The 21,541-nt window shown below is 42.6% G+C and overlaps 1 protein-coding gene across 1 annotated transcript in view; it reads right to left on the reverse strand.

The window, feature by feature from the left end:
- The window catches only part of Tacr1 (tachykinin receptor 1), a 150,169-nt gene that overhangs the window by 71,234 nt on the left and 57,394 nt on the right, over nucleotides 1-21,541 (reverse strand). Inside the window, exon 2 of the mRNA XM_026397447.2 lies at nucleotides 1,007-1,201. Coding sequence (XP_026253232.1) covers nucleotides 1,007-1,201 — 195 coding nt within the window. The remainder of the gene's footprint in view (nucleotides 1-1,006; nucleotides 1,202-21,541) is intronic.

Below are 21,541 nucleotides of genomic sequence, written 5' to 3' on the forward strand. Positions count from 1 at the left end.
GCATAATAAAAACAAGATGGGAGAATTATAGAGGACTTTCCAAAGGACCTACTCTACCCATGTGCTGTGAGTACAGAAAACAGAATGACAACATAAATGTCACATCGCTGCTAGCTTGAGCAGAACAAAACAAAGAAATAAACCATTTCAGTGTTGCCTCCAGGATAAGAAGTATTAGAGAAAATTGCCAAGATACTTTGAAAAACTCTAACTGTGACCAGCCCTCCTCCTGGAAGATAAGCAGGCCTTCCCTGTTAGGGCTCTGTTAACTCCTCAGTTCTCAATGCCCTGGTCTACATTCTCAGCATTTCATATGTGCTCTCTTCTCACAGGGCAAAACCCAGGAAGGTAGAATCTTGAGATGAATGATTCAAGAGCAAGCATCTTATTTAGGAGAAGGAAAAAAAAAACAAGCAAAAAAACAAAACACCCTCTGGCCCAGGTTCAGGAAAAGAATGGTGGGTCAAGAAATGCATATTGTAGAACTAGGTACCTTCTGGGCAATTGGAGCTTCGTCTCATGATTCAAACCCAGAGACATCCCTCCCAGGGGGAGGGAGCAGAGTGTGCATAGGCCAACTCCCCTGTCAGTCATTGTTGAGAGCTGCCAGGAGGGGCAGGAACTTCCCCACCCACCAATGCGTGTTGCAGGAGGGCAGAGGGGCAGCCTGTAGCTTAGGAAAAAGTTCCCTGGCAAAGAAATGGGGATTTTGGGAGGACACTGGCTCTCATAAAATGCCTGAGGGACATGATAGGACACCTGTGAGTCTGATATAACAGGATCAAGGTCTCACCATTTTTTTTTAAATGCTTTTTCAAAATCCAGAATAGTATTTGAGGGTATTTTAATTTGCTCATAACTGTGAACATAGCCTGATGTCAGGGTGGATTTGAGAAATGTTTATAGATACACATTAAATTTTAACTGATGAGGAATATGGAAAGAAAGCAGGAACAATAGAGCCCTGAATCACAGCAGCTTCCCAGAGGGACAAGTCTCTACTCACACTTTCTCATAAATCTTGTCAGGGTGCTCTGGCCACTCGATCATGCACACAACTCTGCTGGGCATAGTCTCCGTGGTTGAGTAATAGCCCTGGGGGAAGGCCAGCAGGAGAGCCAGGACCCAGATGACGCAGATGACCACTTTGGTGGCTGTGGCTGAGAGCCGGGGCTGGAGGGGATGGATGATGGCCATGTATCTGGAACAGAGAAGAATGGACAACGTTCTGATTTGGTCATCAAAATCTGCCAACAAAAATGTTCCAGAAACACTTTGATTCCCGATGACGTTTTCCCAACCTGTTTCCATATTTTATCCTTAAGTTTTATGGCTTCTGACTCACAATGCTAAAATCCATACAAAAAATCACCAACAGTTATGTGCTACATATCAACACTTTGGCCAAAGACAGACCACATACATTGAGGTGGTGCCATAAGATTGACTAACAACATAATAGTTGTCCTAGTTTGTGTGAGTATACTGCATGGCGTTCGCACAACAATGACATTGGTTGATGAATTTTGCAGAATGTGTCCCCTTTCATTAAGCTGCATATGATTGTGGTAGTTTTTAAAGCCCTAGTGGGGCATGATAAAGGTTATCAATCCTGCATCAGAAAACAGGGGCCGGAAGGCAACAAACTAAATGGTGAACTAAATGGTATCATTTGAATGAATACATCCACATGTTTGAATTTGTGCACAGCCTCTAAGATGCTGCAGAGATGTGAGGAAAAAACAAATACTACAATCAGCATTTTATATCAGTTATAAACACATCGATTCTGCCTCTTTCATTTAAAAGCCATCTCCCTATGTGTATTTTTCTTACAATGTTTATGGATTTATCTCTTAAAATATGCATCTGTTTAAAAAAGTTGCAGCTATGTTTTTTTATACATCATTTGGGGTTTAAATATTATTTGACCAAAACCTCAGAATCACACACTTGATTCTCTGGCATGCAGGTATTTCTGGTCTCCGTGGGACAGAATGGTCCATGAAGACTTCAGAAACGCACAGACAAATAGCAGCACATCTGTCAGCTGGCTTCGTGTAATTCCACATAATCCTTTCATTGTGTTTTCTGAACTCCTACAACCTTTGGGCAAGAAGTGGGACAGGGTAATAAGGAAAGCAATTTCATTCAGCATGCATTTTACAATTTTCACCGGGCACCTGCTGCCTGCAGAACACACCCTTTCCTTCTGGGCATTGAGGATCTAATTTCTCCAGGGAAACAAGGAGCATCAATAAGCAACCACAAAACCCAACGGCAGGAAAAATGACCTCAAGCGGTAATCTGATCAGTACCTTAGAGCCTTAGGGAGTCTGCAGAAGTAATCAAGTCTTGGAATAGTGGGTGATTTCTTGGAGGGGCTTCAAGAGGTACGCTCAGCTGGGTTGGGGGTGAACCTGTTGAGTATCCTGCTCCAAGGGCAGGAAGTGTTTGGAGCCCTTCCTCCTCTGGGATAGGATTGGATCTGACTTTCTGAAAAGGGTTGATAGCTTTGTTTTGTAGATTTCTTCCCTGAGCATCTTTTTATCATTTCTCTGCTTTTTCTGTGTGTGTGTGTGTGTGTGTGTGTGCTAGGGACCTGATCTTCCTTTTTCTGTTGGCAAGAACAGCTACACTGAAGGTGTTCAGTATAGGGAGGCTGCATTTGGGGAATGCTTCGGGTCAGCCTTTGTATACACAGTCAGAAGTCACGATAACTTCCGGGAAGGAATCTCCAGAAACTTCCTTCTGCCCCTTTCAAAAAGTAAGTAGGTGGTCTTGAAATCAGGAGAGAGTGGAGTTAGAAAAGACTTGGAGTAGATGTTACGGTGGGGGTGAGTAGCAAAATAAAAATCTTTGGGGATGCTTCCCTGGCTAGTTGGTAACAATGAAATATTTTACTCAAATACTGTCTGAAAGGGCAAAGAGAGTTCTCAAGACGCTGTGAATCAAGCATCACCTGTGTTCTTTACATTATCCCAGAGGGCCACAGTTACCATTAAGGGAGTCTCTCGTACCATAGACTTAAATAATCTTCCCATCTGGATTAATCTCCTAAAAAGCACCCTGAGAAGTCTTGATTCCTGTCCCCAACCCCAGACCTGTGACATCCTTGTTGCCTGACAGGATGGAACCTGGGTTTCCTGTATAGACATGGGATAATAGTGGATGGGAGGAACCCCTGAGTCAGAGCCAGTGGAGGTGGGCCTGTTCAACCATCAATCATGTTTACCTTCTTTCTAGTTTGGTCAAGGATGGACCTAGATCGTCAGGAACCAGAATCATGACCAGAATCTCTTTGTGTGTTTGCATTATAATTGTAGGAGCACTTACTGGATCATTTCCCAAAAGCAAGATTTCCACAAACCTGGACAGGGAGCATGAAGATGCCTTATTTTACCTCCAGTCCAATGCAGGCTGCTTCTCCCCGCACCGGCAGCTGTGCATTCTTAGGCTTCAAACCAGATCCAGGAAGATGCACAGGGGAGAGTGTGGTAATTACATTGCCCTCTTTTAATATTATCTCAAATGTAAGATTTTAATTTGTTTCTAACTCAGGATAAATACTCAGTCTTAAATAAATGAATCCTAATAACCATCCCCGTGCCCAAATTGGTGATACACCATTTAGAATCTAATGTGACTGTACTTAAGGGGGATTGCATCAGAATATTAGCACTAGAGCTTCAAATGGGTGGCAGAAAGCCATATTTTATCTTTACTGCAAAAATTGCAATTTGGGAGCCCATTTCAGTTAACTCGCTGCCTTTTTTTGAGTGTAGGAGCCATTTCAATGACAGATGAAAGTATTCCCCATACAAAGCCAGAGAGAATAAAAAAAGATTGGCTTTAAAAAATGTATATATTTTCATTTGTTCAAAATAGAGCCATTTATAAATCTTCCTTCCTCCTTCCCTTTCTTCTTTCTTTCTCTCTATTGCTATCTTTACTTCTGAGGCTTGTATAATTTGCTTATAAATGTATATATTTTCATTTGTTCAAAATAGAGCCATTTATAAATCTTACTTCCTCCTTCCCTTTCTTCTTTCTTTCTCTCTATTGCTATCTTTACTTCTGAGGCTTGTATAATTTGCTTATTTCTTATTTATTCAAATACTTTTGCCATTCGGATAACTTGTACATGGATGAATATTTTCTTTCTTACTCCCCATTCCTAGTTTGGATTTCATGAATATACAATTATATATTTATTTGGAACCACCCTGAACAAATCTTTCTTATTTGATTATAGGAGATCACTTAGAAATTGCTCCAAGCCGTAGGAAAATACATTCAATAAGTATTTATTGACTGCACTGAGCTCATGAGACTGCAAGGCAGTCAATGAAACATCTTTCTGGTTTATGCATTAATCATCAGGCTGCCAGAGACAGGGGTCCGGAAGCTGTGTGGGATGTGGATTGTGTTCTCCACTTCAGGTTGTTTCATTCCCATGGAGGGCCATCAGACCTGATTAGAAATGTATATGGCCTGAAAAACCAAAGGTATAGTCTTCCTTCTGTGTGACTGTGCATTATAAAAAGATCTCTCATTATGCATTCCTGAAATCTGGCAAAATAGAATGTTGCATATTTTTTAAATAGAGTGAAACAATTTTATTGTAAATAAGAATTCATTTTCTGACAAACAGCAGTGCCTTGTAACTTCCTCTTACCCCAGCCCTAAATCAATGGGCAGAGAGAATGTCTTTTCTCCCTCAGAAGATTTGTCTTACTGGGCTCTTCATCCATAGTCTTCCATCTAATTCTGCTCCCTCCTTTTCTGATCTCCAGGAACTCCTTCCTCATATGGTGTGAGGTTCCCATAAGGGACCACATCTTCCTGAGTTCAAATGACCAAGGGTGAGGACTGCTGAGAGTGTAGCTCTAGATCAAGGGCTGGCAAACTTTTTCTGTAAAGGACAGATAGCAGATATTTTAAGCTTTGAGGCACATGTACTTTCTGTCACAACTACTCAACTCTGCCTTTGTAGTTACGTAAAAGCAGCCATGGACAGGAAAGAATTGTTGGGCATGACCATAAGCCAATATAACTTCATTTGCAAAAACAGATGGTGGGCTGGATTTGAGTGCTGGACCATAGTTTGCTGGCTTCTGGTAGAGATTATGGGAGATGAGGAACAGGAGGAATTAGAGCCATGGGACAACATAGTGTAAACTTCAGAAACACTCATCACCTTTGACAGACTGAGAATGCTGAGACTGAAGTCCACTGGGTAGATATTAGTCAGTACAGTGGCTACTGGTTTAGATGTGAGGTGTTCCCCAAAAGGTCATATGCAAGACAATGCAAGAAGGTTCAGAGGAGATGATGGGGTTCTAAGAGTCTTAACCTAATCAGTGAATTAATCCCCTGATAGGGATTAACTGAGTGGTAACTGAAGTGGTTGGGTGTGGCTGGAGGAGGTGGGAATGGGGTGTGGCTATGGGATATATATTCTTTATCTCCAGTGTGGAGTCTCTCTCTCTTTGCTTTCTGACCAACATGTGAGCGGTTTCTCTCCACCATACTTGTTGGCCATGATGTTCAGCCTCACCTTGAGCCCTGAGGAATGGAGCTGGTCCTCTGAAACCATGAGCCCTCAAAAAAACTCTTCCTCCCCTACGATTGTTCTGGTTGAGTTCTTTAATCACAGCAGTGAAGAAGCTGAGATTATGATGTGAGAATAACCACTGCTTGAAATATTTTCTGTATACAGTCATCCAGGATCGTCCTGTGGGAGTGATCTCATGGTCCCTGGTCTTCAGAATTTCTTCTCTCTTGACATTAAGCCCTTAAGTAAATTTCTAATAATTCTTTGTTGACTGTCTAACTTCATCACTGACCGTATGCCGGGAACTGTGCAGCATTCAGTCTTTCTACACAGTACGCCCTCCAGCTCTTCGTCTAAATAAGTTCTGTCATCTTTTCGTCTACTTCCATGTCAGAGAGGACTCAGTCTTTTTACTGAGGTCACTAACATTTCTTCATCAGTTGGGATTTTGTTCCGGGGACCTGACTTTTATCTTTTATCCAGATCACTTTACCAACAGCCTCATCTATGCCACCAAGCTCCAGTTCTCACAGCTATAACCAAAGAGGCCTTTGAACCACCTCCAGAGATGGCACAAAGTTTACACACCACTGAGCATTTCACTAGCGCCAGCCTCCCCCACATCCTCACTGCTGTGATGTCTGTAATTCCAAAAGGGATGTATGCGGTTTTGATCTCCCGGCTGATGCAGATCTTCGCACTGTCAAGAGACTCACTTCAAAATGTGCCGTCTGACAGTAAGGGCACCATCAACAAGACCCGAAGAACTGCAAGCCCATGAGAGTTTAGAGTGAGGTGAAAGAGGGGACGCAGCTGACTCTTGTCCGAGCAGTTCTACCCGACGTGCGACCAAAGAAGGGCTCATGGGGTTCAAAGAAGATTCAGGTATGGAGTCCCCAGCCTATTAGGGAGCATAATCCCTTCTGTATGGACTAATGAGAAAGGCGATTTCAGACCATGAAAGCACACCTGGCTTCTCCAGATCCTACTTCCTATCTCACCACCATCTGTAGAAATTTTGCCCATCCTCTAAGGTGGATCAAAACCCATCTCTTTTAAGAAAACTTATTTGATTGTTTAAAAGCTCCGTGGAGATCATCTGCCTCACGTTCTCTTGAAAACCCTCTCATGTTCCTGCTAGCTGCGTTTCCCTATGCTGCCCGCACATTCCATCTCATTAGAGGGCAGTATGTGGTCCTTCCCACCCTGTCACTGCCTGAGAGGGCAGGGACAGTGCTCACCTGTCTTTTAATTTTTTGGGGGGAACTTAACGGAGAGCCTTCCATGATTGATAGACATTTGCCTGGAAGTGCCAGTGGTTGCCCAAAGAACTCCATCTTCATTCAGAAGTTACATTTAGTAGCCCTACTCAGAGCATTCTGACCAGTCTCAAAGGGACAGATTATAAAGGGATGGGTGAGTAAATTCTGGAGTATTCTTTCCAGAACTCCTTAAAGCTAGTTTGGAAAGTAAGACACAAAGTCAGGATTAATAAAGTGCTCTTGATTGGGCTTATTTAGGAAATGACCCTTCAGCAGTCTAGATTACCCTCTTTTTTTTTTTTTTAGCTCCCAGAGCCAGAGCTTTCATAAGAGTATCCATGACTAAAGCCTGATGTGAACTATGGGAGAAAGGCAGTAAAATTCCAGACTAATAATTTCTGCCAGCACAGAGGCAGGCCAGACCATTATAATTGGAAAGGAGAGACTTCAGGAGTGACAGGCAACTAATCACTGGGATTCACAATTCCTGATGGAACTCCCCCCTATCAGTGGCTGAATTGGAGATGGGATTGGCTGGGGTGGAAAAAGAAGACAGAGCTTGTCATTTTTTTTCTACCTTAAAAGAGAAATGACAGGGGGTTTGAAAAGTGATGGAAGGTAAGGAAAGTAATCCATCATTTCACCTTCAGTTTGAAGGCTGTTGTCATGAGCATGCGGGCTCCTTACACTTCTAATGACTGCCCTCTACCTATAGAGCATCTTCACGCTTGCATCTGGGATTCCACCCTGAGCGTGCTAGTGTGTGTGGGAACATGCAGCAGTAACTGTCCCCCGGGGTCCCAGGATGATGCCCGGAGACAAACTCCAGTCCTTGGTGACATTCACAGTTTGGGATTTGGAATTGAAAGCTGGGTAGGAGGGGTATAGAGACCATGAGAAACTGGGGTGTATAGAAATATGATTTGGGAAATGCTGATGGGCCCACATCAGCTCTGGTGGCAGAGGGGAAAAAAAAGAGAGAAGAATAAAGAAGTTTGGAAAGTGATTTATTTGAGATTTTCATTATTATGAGGGAAAAGGCTTTTGAGGTGATTGAAGGTCATGGTTTTAGGACAAACTTGATGATGGGAAGAAGTTCGCCTTTATGGCATCTTTAACATTGCTGGCCATGCTTTTTATCCTTATCGTCACTGGGGTACTGAGTAACCCTCTCAGGTTAGCTAGGTAGGAAAATGTAATTGGCCATAATCTGATAGAGCATTGAATTTTCATCTTATGCACTATGGCCGTGATATTCATTTAGGTAATGTTCTCTTCCAATCAGTTTTGAAGTTTTCGTGAACAACACCAAAGGTGCATTTCTTGTAGGCTGAAATATTCATTTCATTGGTCCTGGCAGGCTATATGGAAACTGCTGCTGTCACACAAAGTTATATTTAGAGTGTCCCCAATTCTCTGCCATCCCCTCCCTCTGAGTGATAGGCATGTTTTTTTGGACAATCTGAAACTTGATTTTTAATCTTGGCAGCAGAAAACTTGAAGCAGAGGCAGGTGGACAAAAGGGTAGAGGAGGTAGCAGAAGATTCTGGAGAAATGCATGTTCCTGTTTCCTCCTTGCTTAGGGTGGTCCTCTTCACCCACAAATCTCCTTTATTGGGCCCATAAAGGCAGAATCTGTGGGTTGGAATTAGGGTAAGACCAGTGAGCCATTCACAGTCAAGGGTGTGCAAATGCAGAACTTGATTGTCTCTTTTATTGAAATTTTGATATTTTACTCATTAGTTTTTGCATTCATTTTGAGATTTTAAATTATCTTATTAAAACATGATTTGCTTTGCTGATTTTTGTATGTGTATGTGTGTGTGTGTGTGTGTGTGTGTGTGTGTGTGTGTGTGTTCTCTCTTAAATTTACCCCCAAGGGCTCACTTGCCCCACTTTAATTCCAGGCCTGATGGCATCTCCCACTCGGGGCTACCAGGTGGGACAATCACTGATCAAATGTCGTGAACTTGGACTTGGGCAGTGGTGGGACTTATTATGTGCTGTTGCTGTGCTCTGGGCCTTGCAGCCTTGAAATGCCCCAGGTCCCCAAATAAGGAGACAGCACGGTCAATGCAAAGTTTGGAAAATCACCAGTAGTGGAGGGAGTTGGAGAGATGCTGAGTGATCCTGCTGTAGAGAGTGTAGTTATCCGTGCCCCTTGTGACAGTTTTTGTTTTTTATTATATAGTGTAACTATATAACTATTGATTGATTGATTGATTGATGGTACTTTTTGAGTTAAATAATCCTTTGATAGCAGTAAATTATAGGTGAGCAAAACCACATGCTTGCCAGGTATGGTAATGCACGCATGTAATCCTAGCAGCTTGGAAGGCTGAGGCAGGAGGATCATGAGTTCAAAGTCAACCTCAGCAAAAGTGAGGCGCTAAGCAACTCAGTGAAACTCTGTCTCTAAATAAAATAAAAAAATAGGGCTGGGGATGTAGCTCAGGGGTTGAGTGCCCCTGAGTTTAATCCCTGGTCTCTTTCTCCCTCTCTCTCCTTCTCTCTCTCTCTCTCTCTCACACACACACACACAAAAGAACATACTTGATGAAATAATTAAGTACTGGATTTCTGCTCTCCATGAAAGTTGCTGATGAATGTGTAACTTGCACAAAGTGATTTTAGACATTTACCTTCTCTGGGGCCAAAATGCCATCACTGAAATGTGAAAACCAAGAGATTCTAATCTGCTGAAAAAGCATTACAAGGATGTGAAAAAGTTAGTAGTTATTTTAACACAACTGTGACCAACGACATTGATAGATGTGGGGAAAAGGAAACATTTGCCCATCTTATCTGGGGAGCATGGCTTTTCATTTAGATGAAACAATTAATTTTAGTAATTTTCAGTTCCAATTTTTCTTGTGCATATACAAAAGGTCAAGTGATAGCTATTAATATGTTGGCTCGGTTAGCAGAACAGAAGAACTTGGCAAACAGCTAAATGATTCTAATTTTACATCCATGTCATCAGATTTTTCAAATAGTTCATTTCAATAATGGCTCAATTCTTTTTTAATCCTGTTAATTCACAGCTTCAAAGTTTTTGGAAGGTGAAACAGCTGACATTGTATCATAAATTTGTTTCAAACTTCAGTGATGAAGATAAATTGTTTTGCTACTCATACAAACACCATGTGATAAAAACAATATTTTTACTAAATTAAGAAACCCATGAAACAGAAATTACTTGGAATAGAATGATACACATAATTTTGACTGTGTCCAAACAAGCTGTTATATTTTATCAACTGAAATAGAAACAATAGTCATTGAAATTTATAACATTTTATAAGTGTAGGATAACTAATTCATTTTTTGGTGATCTATTTTTATTTGATGAATATATATAAAAGTCTGCTTTAGTAAGATTTTAGAAGTGTTTGAAACCTTGACAAACTGTTTTGTTAATTAACTCTAGTAATAGTACTGCTGTTCCTCCCTCCCTCAATAAATAAATTCTCTGCTTTGGTTGTATTTTGTTTAAAAATTAGTTGAAAATATTTAGTTAAAATATTTTTAATAAAGTACCCCCAAATTTTGATTTCTGAGGCTCTTAACAAATTGCAAGTTTTGGATATAAATATGGCAAACAAAAAAGCATTAGTATTTAATTTTGAAGGTTTTTTTTTTTTTTTTTTTTTTTGGTGATAGTGGGGTGGATACTGGGGATTTAATCCAGAGGTACTCAACACTGAGCCACATCCCCAGCCCTTTTTATTTTTTATCTTGAGACAGGATCTTTCTAAGTTGCTTAGGGTCTTGCTAAATTGTTGAGGCTGGTTTGAACTTGCAATCCTCCTGCTTCAGCCTCCTAAGCTGCTGAGATTACAGGCACAAGTTTGAAGTTCTTAACTTGATTTTAGGAATATTTTGATTAGTGAGAAGAATCTTTCAAAGGATCTCATTTTTTGGAAAATAATTTATGTTCTGTTTCAGAATACAGTGGCATGAAATTGAGAAAAACCCATAATTTTGCAGTATTTAAATGTGGTAAAATATTAAAAAAGAAACACAGAGACAACCTATCTACTAAGACAACTTAGTTTTGTACCCTGAGTTTTGTCTTATAGATCTAACCTTTTGTATCTCTGCATTCTGGATAATTTTTTTTTGATTAATTTTCCAGTTCACAGATTCTTTGGCACATCTGACATGCTGTCATTATCTTTTATTTTTATAATTTTGGTTTGTTTGTTTTCCAACACATTTGGCCTATATGCTCATACAAGGATCCCTTTTCCATTACAAACTCTCAGGAGAGTATTCCTATCCACTTAGCACCAAGTTTAGAGATGGATAATTTTTCTTATTGTCCTTGGCAGGACAGAAATTTATTTCTAATTCTATCTTAGACTGGGGGTACAGCCCTTTGGTTCCCAACAACCCACCTGGGAAAGTCCTAGGCTTTGTCCGTTGTCCCCACACTCTATGCAGATCAGATTAAAGCTCTCAAGAGAAAAAAAATAGCTTCGCTGTTCTGTCCAAAACTTAGAATTCCTGCCTTCATTTAAAATGTGATCTTAGTGTTTCCTACTATTTTTAGCTAGTTTTTCATCACTGTGGCACAAACATCTGATAATAGCAACTTAAAGGAGGGTAGTTTATTTAGGCTTGTAGCTTCAGAGGTTTCAGTCCATGGTTGACTGGCTCCAAGGCAGAAGCATCATGGTGGAAGGGCATGGGAGATGTGAGCTTCTCAGCTCAGGGTAGACTGTGGAGGCAGAAAAAGGGAGGAACAGGCGATAAGCTACACACCCTGAGGACAAGCCCTCAGTGACCCACTTCCTCCAACCAGGCCTCATTTACTTACAGCTTCCACCACTTCTGGTAGTCCATTCAAATTATTAATCCATCAAATGAATGATCCATTAATGAGATTAGAGCCCTCATGATCCAATTACTTCCTAAAAGCCCCACCTCTGAACTTTGCTCCCTTAGAGATTACACCTTCAATACATGAGACTTTGGGGGACATTTCAGATCCAAAATATAACTTCTACTTATTCACAAGATAATGAACGTATTGAAGAAGGTTCTTGTGTGTGTGTGTGTGCGTGCATGTGTGGTATCTTACTCAGAGGGTTTTTTTTTTGTGTGTGTGTGCTAATTTTAAGAGCATCAATCAGGAAGTAGAGTCTGGCTGATCAGGAGTCAGGACTGCATCTCAAATCCTCAGAATCTCCAGGACACCCGATTAGGCACAAGATAGCTCCCAGTAACTGCCAGTCGTTTGACTTTATGACCCCTTCCTTCTAGGAAGCATGCAGTTGGCAGAGAGGTCAGCTTCTGAGTTTGCCTCCTGCAAATGATGAGGAAGAAACAAGGATAGAGGGCAGGTGAGGAAGGACAAGGCCCTGTGGGTCTCTGCTGGTGAAGTGCTCAGGGAGGATGCTTATTTTTCAAAGCAGCATGTGAGAGGTGCTGGGACCAGGGCTGCCAAACGCAGAGAGCCCCCAAAAAGGAAACACACTTTGGAGAAAGTACACATTCCTCAGACCTGTGTTTACAGACCACCCTGTGACCTGTCCTGCTGGTGATATAGGGCTTCCTTAGGCTGGATCCCCTGGCAGTGGAGATGCCGCCTAAGTTATCACATCCCTCCTCTCCTGGGGCTCCCAGAACAGGTCATTTTTCTTTCTCCCTATTGCTCTTATGTACTGCTTTCCAGCTACTTAATTTCTCTTCAAGTGATGGCTCAGAATCTCAGTTTTCTCCTTCTGGAATGAGGCTTGATAATATTTACTGGGCACTGATGGTTGAATGAGATAATGCCCATCAAGGGAACAGATGATGTCTGGTGCATAATGGGTGCACAACACACGTTCATCTTCCCTTTGTCTCTTTGTAGCTCATAGGTCCAGGGCCATGTGGTCTCTTCCCTGAGACTCAGTGCTTAGTTTAAACCCAGGCTACGCAAGGCACCAGACGCTTAAAACATCAGTGCGACTGATGGGATCCAGGGCCAGGCGCCCAAAGATACTCAAAACAGCCAAAGGCCAGTGAGCAGTGGCGTCAGCTTAATAACTACTGTCAAAGATGGAAGTACCCGATTTACAACTTAAATAGTATTTCATGGGGGAAAAAAATAGGTTAAAGAGATGTTGTTCATCTCCAGTCCCCATCTGCTCATTCCAGTGAGACATTGACGCACGATAATTGCTTGAAACCTGGTGTCGAAGCTAGTAAAGGGGGCACCCACACCAGCCAGCTACACACTGGAGTGAGTCCTCTCCTTGCAGGGGGACCCCAAGGTTCTGCTTCCCTGTGGAGGAGCCAGATTCCCCTCTCCTGCTCCCTACCCCCTCTATCTTCTGGGGCAGCTTCTGCCAGAGGATGAAGCACCCAGACTATGAATGTGGGGATCACCCAGGGGGAGTAAAGCACCTGTCCCATCAAGAAGACAGAGCGGACACAGAGGGGAGGAAATGGTCTGAAACTCCTTCTCACTAGTTGTGGCCACCTGAACCTTCTTGGGTAAAGGAGGAAGAGTGCAACTCCTCCTGGTTCCATTCAGCCATGAGCCCTCCCTCTGGACTAGGCCACCAGTAGAGGCTCTGCAGGGGTCCCATGGAAACAGGAGGGGCAGAGTTGGGTCCTTCTGTGGGCCGTGAACACTCACTTCAGAGGAATGCTGGCAGCTCCATATCATGCCCAGATTTAGGTGATCAGGAAAGTAATCTGTGGCCACAAACTCATTAGCACCAACTTCTCTTACCACAAGAAGCAATATGGAAGACCAATGAAATGCACCAAGATGGGATTTTTACTGATAAGCATCAGTGCACACAGAAAAGATGGTGTTGTGTACCCAGCTTTATAATGCCTCCGGAGGGGTGTTCATGAAAGGACTCTCTCTCCCACTGTGTTTGGAAGGGCTCTGACTTTCCGCAGCTCTTTTTCCGTGTCTTAGCGACAGGTGTCACAAACAGATTAAAGGCATTTGTTTGAACAGCTTCAGTGGCTGTGTTTCTGTTTCATGGCCACCCGGCCAGCTTTGAGGCCTCTCTTCTCAATATTTTCTCTCTCTCTTTTTTCCCTTTTGACTGTTTACTCTGAGCGGTTGCAAGTTCCCCCCGGGGTGAAAGGCCTCACTGACAGAGGTGGCCGTGAGCCACTTCGGGAGCTATTGTCTTCAAAGGGGCCAGGTGGTTCACATTCCAAGTGGCTCCTGGAATCTCGCTGGGGCCCTGTCACCCAGGAGGTGCCCCCGCTGGAATGGAAGCAGGATGGTTCCACTTAACTGATTTGATAAGTCTTTTCTTTCACTGTGGCCGGGTCAGCATGAAGCAATCTTTTTCAGATATCAATTAATGAGCAGAAAATTGTTTCTCCATTGTAAGCCTTTTCCTTTGTTTTACCCCTACTTCTAACAGGTTCCATGGGTATGGGAGGGCTGGGAATGATGTGAAATGAGAGATGGGATGGGCCCCGGGAAGGGATGGAGGAGTCTAGTAACACACCTGGAATAGCCATGGTGTGATGTCTCACCTGCCTGAAGGTGCCTTTCCTGTCAAATCTCATCCATATGTAATTGTCTACTCCCAAGTACCTAATAGGCTAAGCAACCGTCTGCCTCTGCTCTGGGAAAGCAATGCCTCCCTCAGATTCTCTGATTGTGGTGATTTCATAAATCACCACAATTGTGTATTACCCTTAGTATCTAATCATTATCTGGAGCACAGTCAGCTGGTAGTCTACTCCAGATCTTCATTCTTCCCTTCTTTCTCAGTAACAAACCCTAATTGGAGTCATGTAACTTCTGGCTCAAGAGATATAAATGAAAGACTGTATAAGTTTCAGGAGAAGCAACTTTCTTTCTTCTCCCTTCTTCTGTTTTGCTGCCTACAACACAGGTGCGATGACTTGAACCTCTGCAGTCATTTTGTACCATGAAGTGGCTTGAGAATAGAAGCTGTATGTGGGGTGAGGGTGGGGGAAGAAAGTTCCAAGGAGCTAGTTTAGTCAGTTTTTTTTTTTTGCCACTATGACCAAAGACCTGACGAGAACAATTTTAGAGGAGGAAAAGTTTATTTGGCTCATCGTTTCAGCCCATAGATGGCTGACTCCATTCGCTCTGCACCTGAGGTGAGGCAGAACATCAAGGCAGAAGGGTGTGGTAGAGGAAAGCAATTCAGAACATGACACCAGGAAGCAGAGAGAGACTCCTCTCACCATGGACAAATATATACCACAAAGGCATGCTCCCAGTGACCCACCTCCTCCAGCCACACCCTCCCTGCCTACAGTTACCATCCGGTTAATTCATTCAAGTGGATTAATACACTGATTAGGCTAAAGCCCTCATAGCCCAAACATTTCACCTTTAAACTTTCTTGCATTGTATCTCACAGGAGCTTTCGGGGCGGGGGGGACACCTCATTTCTAAACCATAACAGCAACCCATGTTTCTGGTAGTTTCATAGAGATGCCATACCTGTCTTTCAGATAAGCCTAGCAATTCATGTCTCTGGCATACTTAGAGTGCCAGCTGACCTTTCTCACACTGGGATTATTTATGTGATAGACTACTCTCAGCTGATCTGAATCCTAAGTAACAGCAGAATTTGGCACTTGTAAGTGGATATGTTAAGGAAAAGAGCCATAAACTATGGCCTTAGCTTATTGGGAGAAAGAGGAGACAGAAGCTAAGGATTCAGCTTTTGCAGGTTGGCAACTTGTGAACCCTTCTTATGAAGTCAAAACATGGCCCACTATACCTTGGAAGCCAGAACTCAAGCTGCTTAAGCCTGAAGCATTATAACTAAGGTACACGTGGGCTCATTTCTTGTTTTTGTAAGGTCCTATGAGAATGATGAACTCAGGCTAGATCCAGAGAGGCTGTACCGAGAGTCAGGAAAGAATACAGCTCTGTTGTGAGAGACAGTGATTTGAAGCATGAATGAGTTGAAAAGGTGAACTTGTACCAATTGTGTGATTTTAAGTGGTAGCTGGACACCTGCACCCAGAGGAGGAGGTAAGCCTGCTATTCTGCACCCAGGTGGTGAGCTTGGATACCAATTCCCTTATACCACCCTCAGTATTTGGAGGGACACCAGTTCCCTCTGTGGCCATTGACTTTCAAGCCAAACCAGCATCTGCATGTCTTTGACAATCTTAGGATTTCAAATACCACATCCCAGATCTCTAAAGAGCTTCATGGAAAGCCCAATTTTTCTAATAACAGCTTATTTTAGTCCACTCCTATAAGTTATTTAAAATTCATGTGTTTTTAGTAGAATTTATATAAACAAAATCCTCATCATTTAGGTCAAGCTGATACATGGTGCCCCCTTCAATTCCCTTCTTCTTCTAGGTCCAAGAGAGAAACATGCCTTAGCGCTTCATTGGTGTGCAGAGACTCCTAAGGCTCTAGGATCCTTCAGTGCTTGAGATGTTCAAAGCCTCTTCATCTTCCTCACACCCATTCACTTTCATCACACTCCTAGACCTTAACTGCCTTTCTTCGTAATGGGAATTTTGGCATAGGGCTGAATTCAGCATGGTGGGAATGCAGCAGCACTATTCAGGATGCATTTATATCTAAGATAATGTAAGAGCTTCGTTGAATAAGATGATGCTGACCCTGCACACCTGAGCAAGGCGTATCAGCAAAGATGAACATATTTACTATCACATATCCCAGGGCCACATGTGAGAAAACCCGAATGGGCTCACGAATACAGCAATTAAATAATAGAGATGGGGCCACCTCTCCGTTCTGTCCAATTCCAAATTCACTGCTTTGGAAGAGGAGTGCAAAATTCTTTATGGTTCAGAGCCCCAAGTGAAAAGACAGAGGACAGAAAATGACTTGGCCACAGATTTTTACATTGTTCCTAACACTTATTTATTTTAACCACCTCCTACGTGCTGGCAGTATATACTGTGACACCACCACTTCAGGAGCATTAGGGATTGGAAAAAAAAAAAAAAACTCATTGAAATTTTTGCCTTCTAACCCTGACTGAAGTTACCTAACTTGACTCCAAGCAAGATGTGGCTACTCGAGTAGAAAGAGACCAGTTTTGAAATGGTCCCTTGCCCATAAGAGGAATTCTGCTTTCTTTTTTTTTAAATATTTATTTTTTTAGTTGTAGTTGGACACAATACCTTTATTTTATTTATGTGGTGCTGAGGAACGAACCCAGAGTCTTACACATGCTAGGCAAGTGCTCTACCGCTGAGCCACAACCCCAGCCCTAAATTCTGCTTTCTTGACTCAAAATTGAGGGATTATTTGAATGGGTCCATCCCAGACCAGTGGGGAGTCACCCAGGTGAATGGCTGTGCTCTCATGGATCCATGAGCTGCTCTAATTTCTTCATCCCATGATAAACCGACGTCTGCTGGGCTCTAATCATGTCAAAAGATGAAGACCTGCCTGTTTGGGATGGTGTCCTCACTGGTCACTTTTGTGGTCCTGACTCATCCTGAATGGTTGAGTCATCTAACCCAGGCATGCCTTTGAATATTTACTGAGTGCTAAGAGTCCAGCACTGTGACACAGGCCGTGGCTACAGAGGAAGAGATCATAAATACCAGCTCTCGTGTCAGGAAGCTCTTTTCTTCTGAGGTTGATGGATGAATCTCAGCTAAACCTACAAATACATGTCCAATCGCAGATGCAGTAAGTGCTACGAAGAAGAAAGGCCATAAGAGCATGTAACAATGTGACCTGGTCAATGGAGGTGGGGAGGAAGAGATAGTCAGGGAAAGATTCTGAAGAGGTGACATTTGAGCTGAAACCTCCAAGGCGAGTGGGATCTGATAGGTAAAAAGTAACCTGGGGGGCCGAGTGATTCCAGAGAAGAGTGGGACCAGCATATTCACAGGCCCCGTGGTGGGAGAAAGCCCAGCACACTTAAGGAACTTGAACACAGGAAGTGAGAGAGAAGAGGGTATGTGATAATGACCACAATACCTCTGCCAGGTATTATTTAAAGAGCTTTATGTATGTGAACCCATTTAATCCTCTCAGCAATCTGAAGAGATAGATGCTATGATGACCCACATTTCCCAGCTGAGGAAGCTGCACCACAAAGAGATTTAGTAATGTACCCAAGGTCTGTTGGCTGTTAAACAGTACAACTCCCCAGGCAGCCTGTCACCAGGGTAGCAAGCAGGTAGAATGGAATGGAAATGGCCATTGGCATGGGTTTCAAACAGGAGAAAGGGGATAGATTGGCATGCTGAAGAGTCTATTCTGGTTCTCTGAATTCTGATGGGTGCGTGAGGGCTTTAGGGCTTCCTTAAACCCTCTGCATTCAGTCTTCATGACCTCTGGGGCTCAAGTGCATCCAGTCTTCATGACCTCTGGGGCTCGAGTGGCTAAAGGCAAGCCAGAATGATATTCAGTTATAAACCATAGTCCCTGGTATCCTGTGTCCTTAAGGTTCTCAGGGTTCTTAGAGCTCAGGGACTCAAGAAGGACAGTGGGAAGGACAAGGTTGCTAAGGGTCCAGAGGAAACCTCTGCATACATCATTGTGCATCTACCAAGTCTCCTTGCTCCTATGGGAGGGACCAGCAGGGGGAAGGCTGGGGGTGTCCTCTATGCCGCTGTGACTCCCTCTGGTCCAGGGCCCACAGTGTCTCTGCACTTGATGACCAACTTCTCCTGAAATGTGTTTGGGGAGGATTTGACCACCCTCTCCAGGCTGATCATTGAAGTCATCTAAGAAACTATAAATCAAGGTAGATGCTATTGCCCTTCTCCAGGCCTCCCCAGTTAGAATTTCTGGGGTGAGGTTCAGAAATCAGTATTTTTTTAGGTGCTCCCAGACTTCAGCAGATCATGTCTAAGATTTTTTTTTTCCTTACAAAAAAATAATGATTTTTAGTTTTCTTTTCAGATTTCCATTAGGGAAGGGGTAGGAGTGCTCGGATCCTTTATATATTTTCTATTGCTTAATACTCAACCCCGCCCTTTGAGCCTGGTAAGATTATTCTCATTTTACAGGTGAGGAAACTCAGGCTCAGAAAGTTCACTTAGTTTGTTCAATGCCTCACACTTAATAAGTACTGGAGCGAGGATTAAAATCCACTTCTCTAAAACCCAGCCACCTTCTGCTAACCCAGGGATGAGCAAACTTTCTCTTAAGGGCCAGTGAATATTTTTTTATATATATTTTATTTTATTTTTTTTTAGTTTTAGTTGGGCACAATACCTTTATTTTATTTTTTTATTTTTATGTGGTGCTGAGGATTGAACCTAGGGCCTTGCATGTGCTAGGTGAGTCTCTACTTTTGAGCCACAACCCCAGCCCCAGTGAATATTTTTTTTATTTCATGGACCATATGGTATTTATTGCACCCATTTCATTGTGCCATTAGAGCAGAAGCAGCCACAAGCAGTGTGCAAATGCACAAACATTCAATAACACTTTATTTATAAAACACGTGGCTGTACAGATTTGGCTCATTAGCCACAGTTTATAGTTTACTGATCCCTGCACGAAATGTCAAGGCATTAATTTAGTCTTCTAAAGGAAAGGAAGACAAAAATCAAAAAATTTTAAGCATTCCATATGGAATGCTTAACAAATAGAGTTGTCTACGTAGCATGCTAGACTCTTTATGTCTTTTATCTCCTATAAATCACTCCATCACCTGGGTACTATCATTCATATTTCACCCCAGAGGAATGTGAGACCACAAAGCAAATTAAGTCATTTGCTCTGGGTCACACTGCTAGTGTGGAATTAGAGCAGAAGAAGTGTCTGAACAAGTCTATGAGGCGGTGGCCAGGGATCCCATAGGATTGCAGCCCAGGCTGTCTGACATTAGCATCTGTAATTTTTCTACTATAAGAAGAGCAGCAAAGGAGCATCCACATTGATGGTTTCCCTGCGTGCATCATATGCACCTGGTAGCTTAGTCTGATCCGTGGGTTTAGGTGGCCTTTCCTCCCTGCTCAGGGTAAGGCAGTGTTTTTCTCTATGCACTTAAGCCACGCTGGGCCCCTCCACAGAGCATCGGGAACTGTTGTATGGGAACTGGAATACTTCAGAGCTTTCTTTTCTCTACATATAAACAAGTAAATCATCAGTGTTCAATATTCTGGTAACAAAGTAATCTCCTTCCTGTTGAGCAGAAGATAAGGGATTTGAGAAGCTCCATTGGGGGAGAGATAAAAACCTCAATTGTAATTTTACTTGAGACATGGCCAAGATACTAACTAACATCTCATTCAGCTGGGGGAAAACAGAGTGAGCCACAGAGGTAAGCACTGGAGAGATCAGGCTTCAGTCAATGCCAGTAGCCTGGCCAATCCCAATCAGCAAAGCAGAAGCACAAATATAGTGCATTAATTCTAGATGCACACCCAGGTTATTAATGGGGAGAGAAGACATGTAATTCAGAAATCTGCTTTTGTTCTTTGAAATCAATATGTTTCCATTAAAATGAATATCAAAGTCTCATCATAGGGTACAGTCCATTTTCTGGGTACAGTCTATTTCCAGGTCACAATGAAAATGGAAATGCTCAGATTCACCCATTAGCCTTTGGAAGTTACAACTTTTAATTTTTCAAGTAGTATTGGGTGCAAACACTCTATTTTTAGGGGTAGGGAGCTGTGTGGATGGCATGTATCTCCCTTTCTCCTACTCAGGTGAATTCAGAAAAGCAAAGGGCAAATGGAAATGAGGGTAGGATGCTAGAAGTAACAGAAAAGGGTTTTTTTGGGTTTTTTTTTTTTTTTTTTGGGAAAAAAGCAAAGTCAGGGAAATGCCTATATCCACTTGGAAAAATGACTTTAAAAGTTATTCTAAGAAATAAGGGAGTCAAATTTACCTGCAAATCTTACAGGTAGATTATGGGAGGCAGGTATTTTAAATGAGTGTGGCTGGGGCTGCTTTTCTCTTGGATGGTTGTGGGCTGATTTGTTTTAGGAGATTCCCACAGGGAGCTCTGGAAGGCTGTTCCTGAGTTCTGCCAGACCAAATCCTGTCAATGTCTTTTTAAGATGCAATTCAGGGTGGCCCTTAAGAAGCCCTCTTCAAGGCCTCTCTCTAATCATCTTCACCACTGTGTACTGTAATTCAAATGCAGTCAGAAGGCACACTGTCCTGTGGTTTAACATCCGGCACAATAAGACTGTCAGCTCCTTGAGAACAAGGACCAGGTTGTAGTTAGTCATGCATTCCTTCTGATGTCTAGAAGATGACAAGTTCAGAGAACTTAAACAGAACTTGCTGCCTCTCCATCAGGAATCCCTCTCTATTTTTTTTTTTTAAAGAGAGAGTTGGGGGGGGAGAGAGAATATTTTTAATATTTATTTTTTAGTTCTCGGCGGACACAACATCTTTGTTTGTATGTGGTGCTGAGGATCGAACCCGGGCTGCACGCATGCCAGGCGAGCGCGCTACCGCTTGAGCCACATCCCCAGCCCAAATCCCTCTCTATTAAAGGCTCTTTGTAACTAGTTTATATTGCCATCAGCAGAGAAAATACTTGAGGGGCAGATGACTGCGTGAGAAGAGAAATTCCAATGGTATTCATCCCTTTTCCAGTAAGGCTTAAGATCAGCCAAGGAACATCCTTTTTTGATAAATGGAACTAAAAGAATATAAGTGAGCTCCTCAAACCTGAAAAAAAAGGGCATTTGTGAGAAGTTTAACACAGGCATCATATTTAATGGTAAGATACTGTCCCCTTAAGATTTAGAAAAAAACAAGGACATCCACTCTCACCACTTTTAGCCAGGGTTG

This window comes from Urocitellus parryii, chromosome 12 (assembly GCF_045843805.1).
Source record: "Urocitellus parryii isolate mUroPar1 chromosome 12, mUroPar1.hap1, whole genome shotgun sequence".
Taxonomy (NCBI): domain Eukaryota; kingdom Metazoa; phylum Chordata; class Mammalia; order Rodentia; family Sciuridae; genus Urocitellus; species Urocitellus parryii.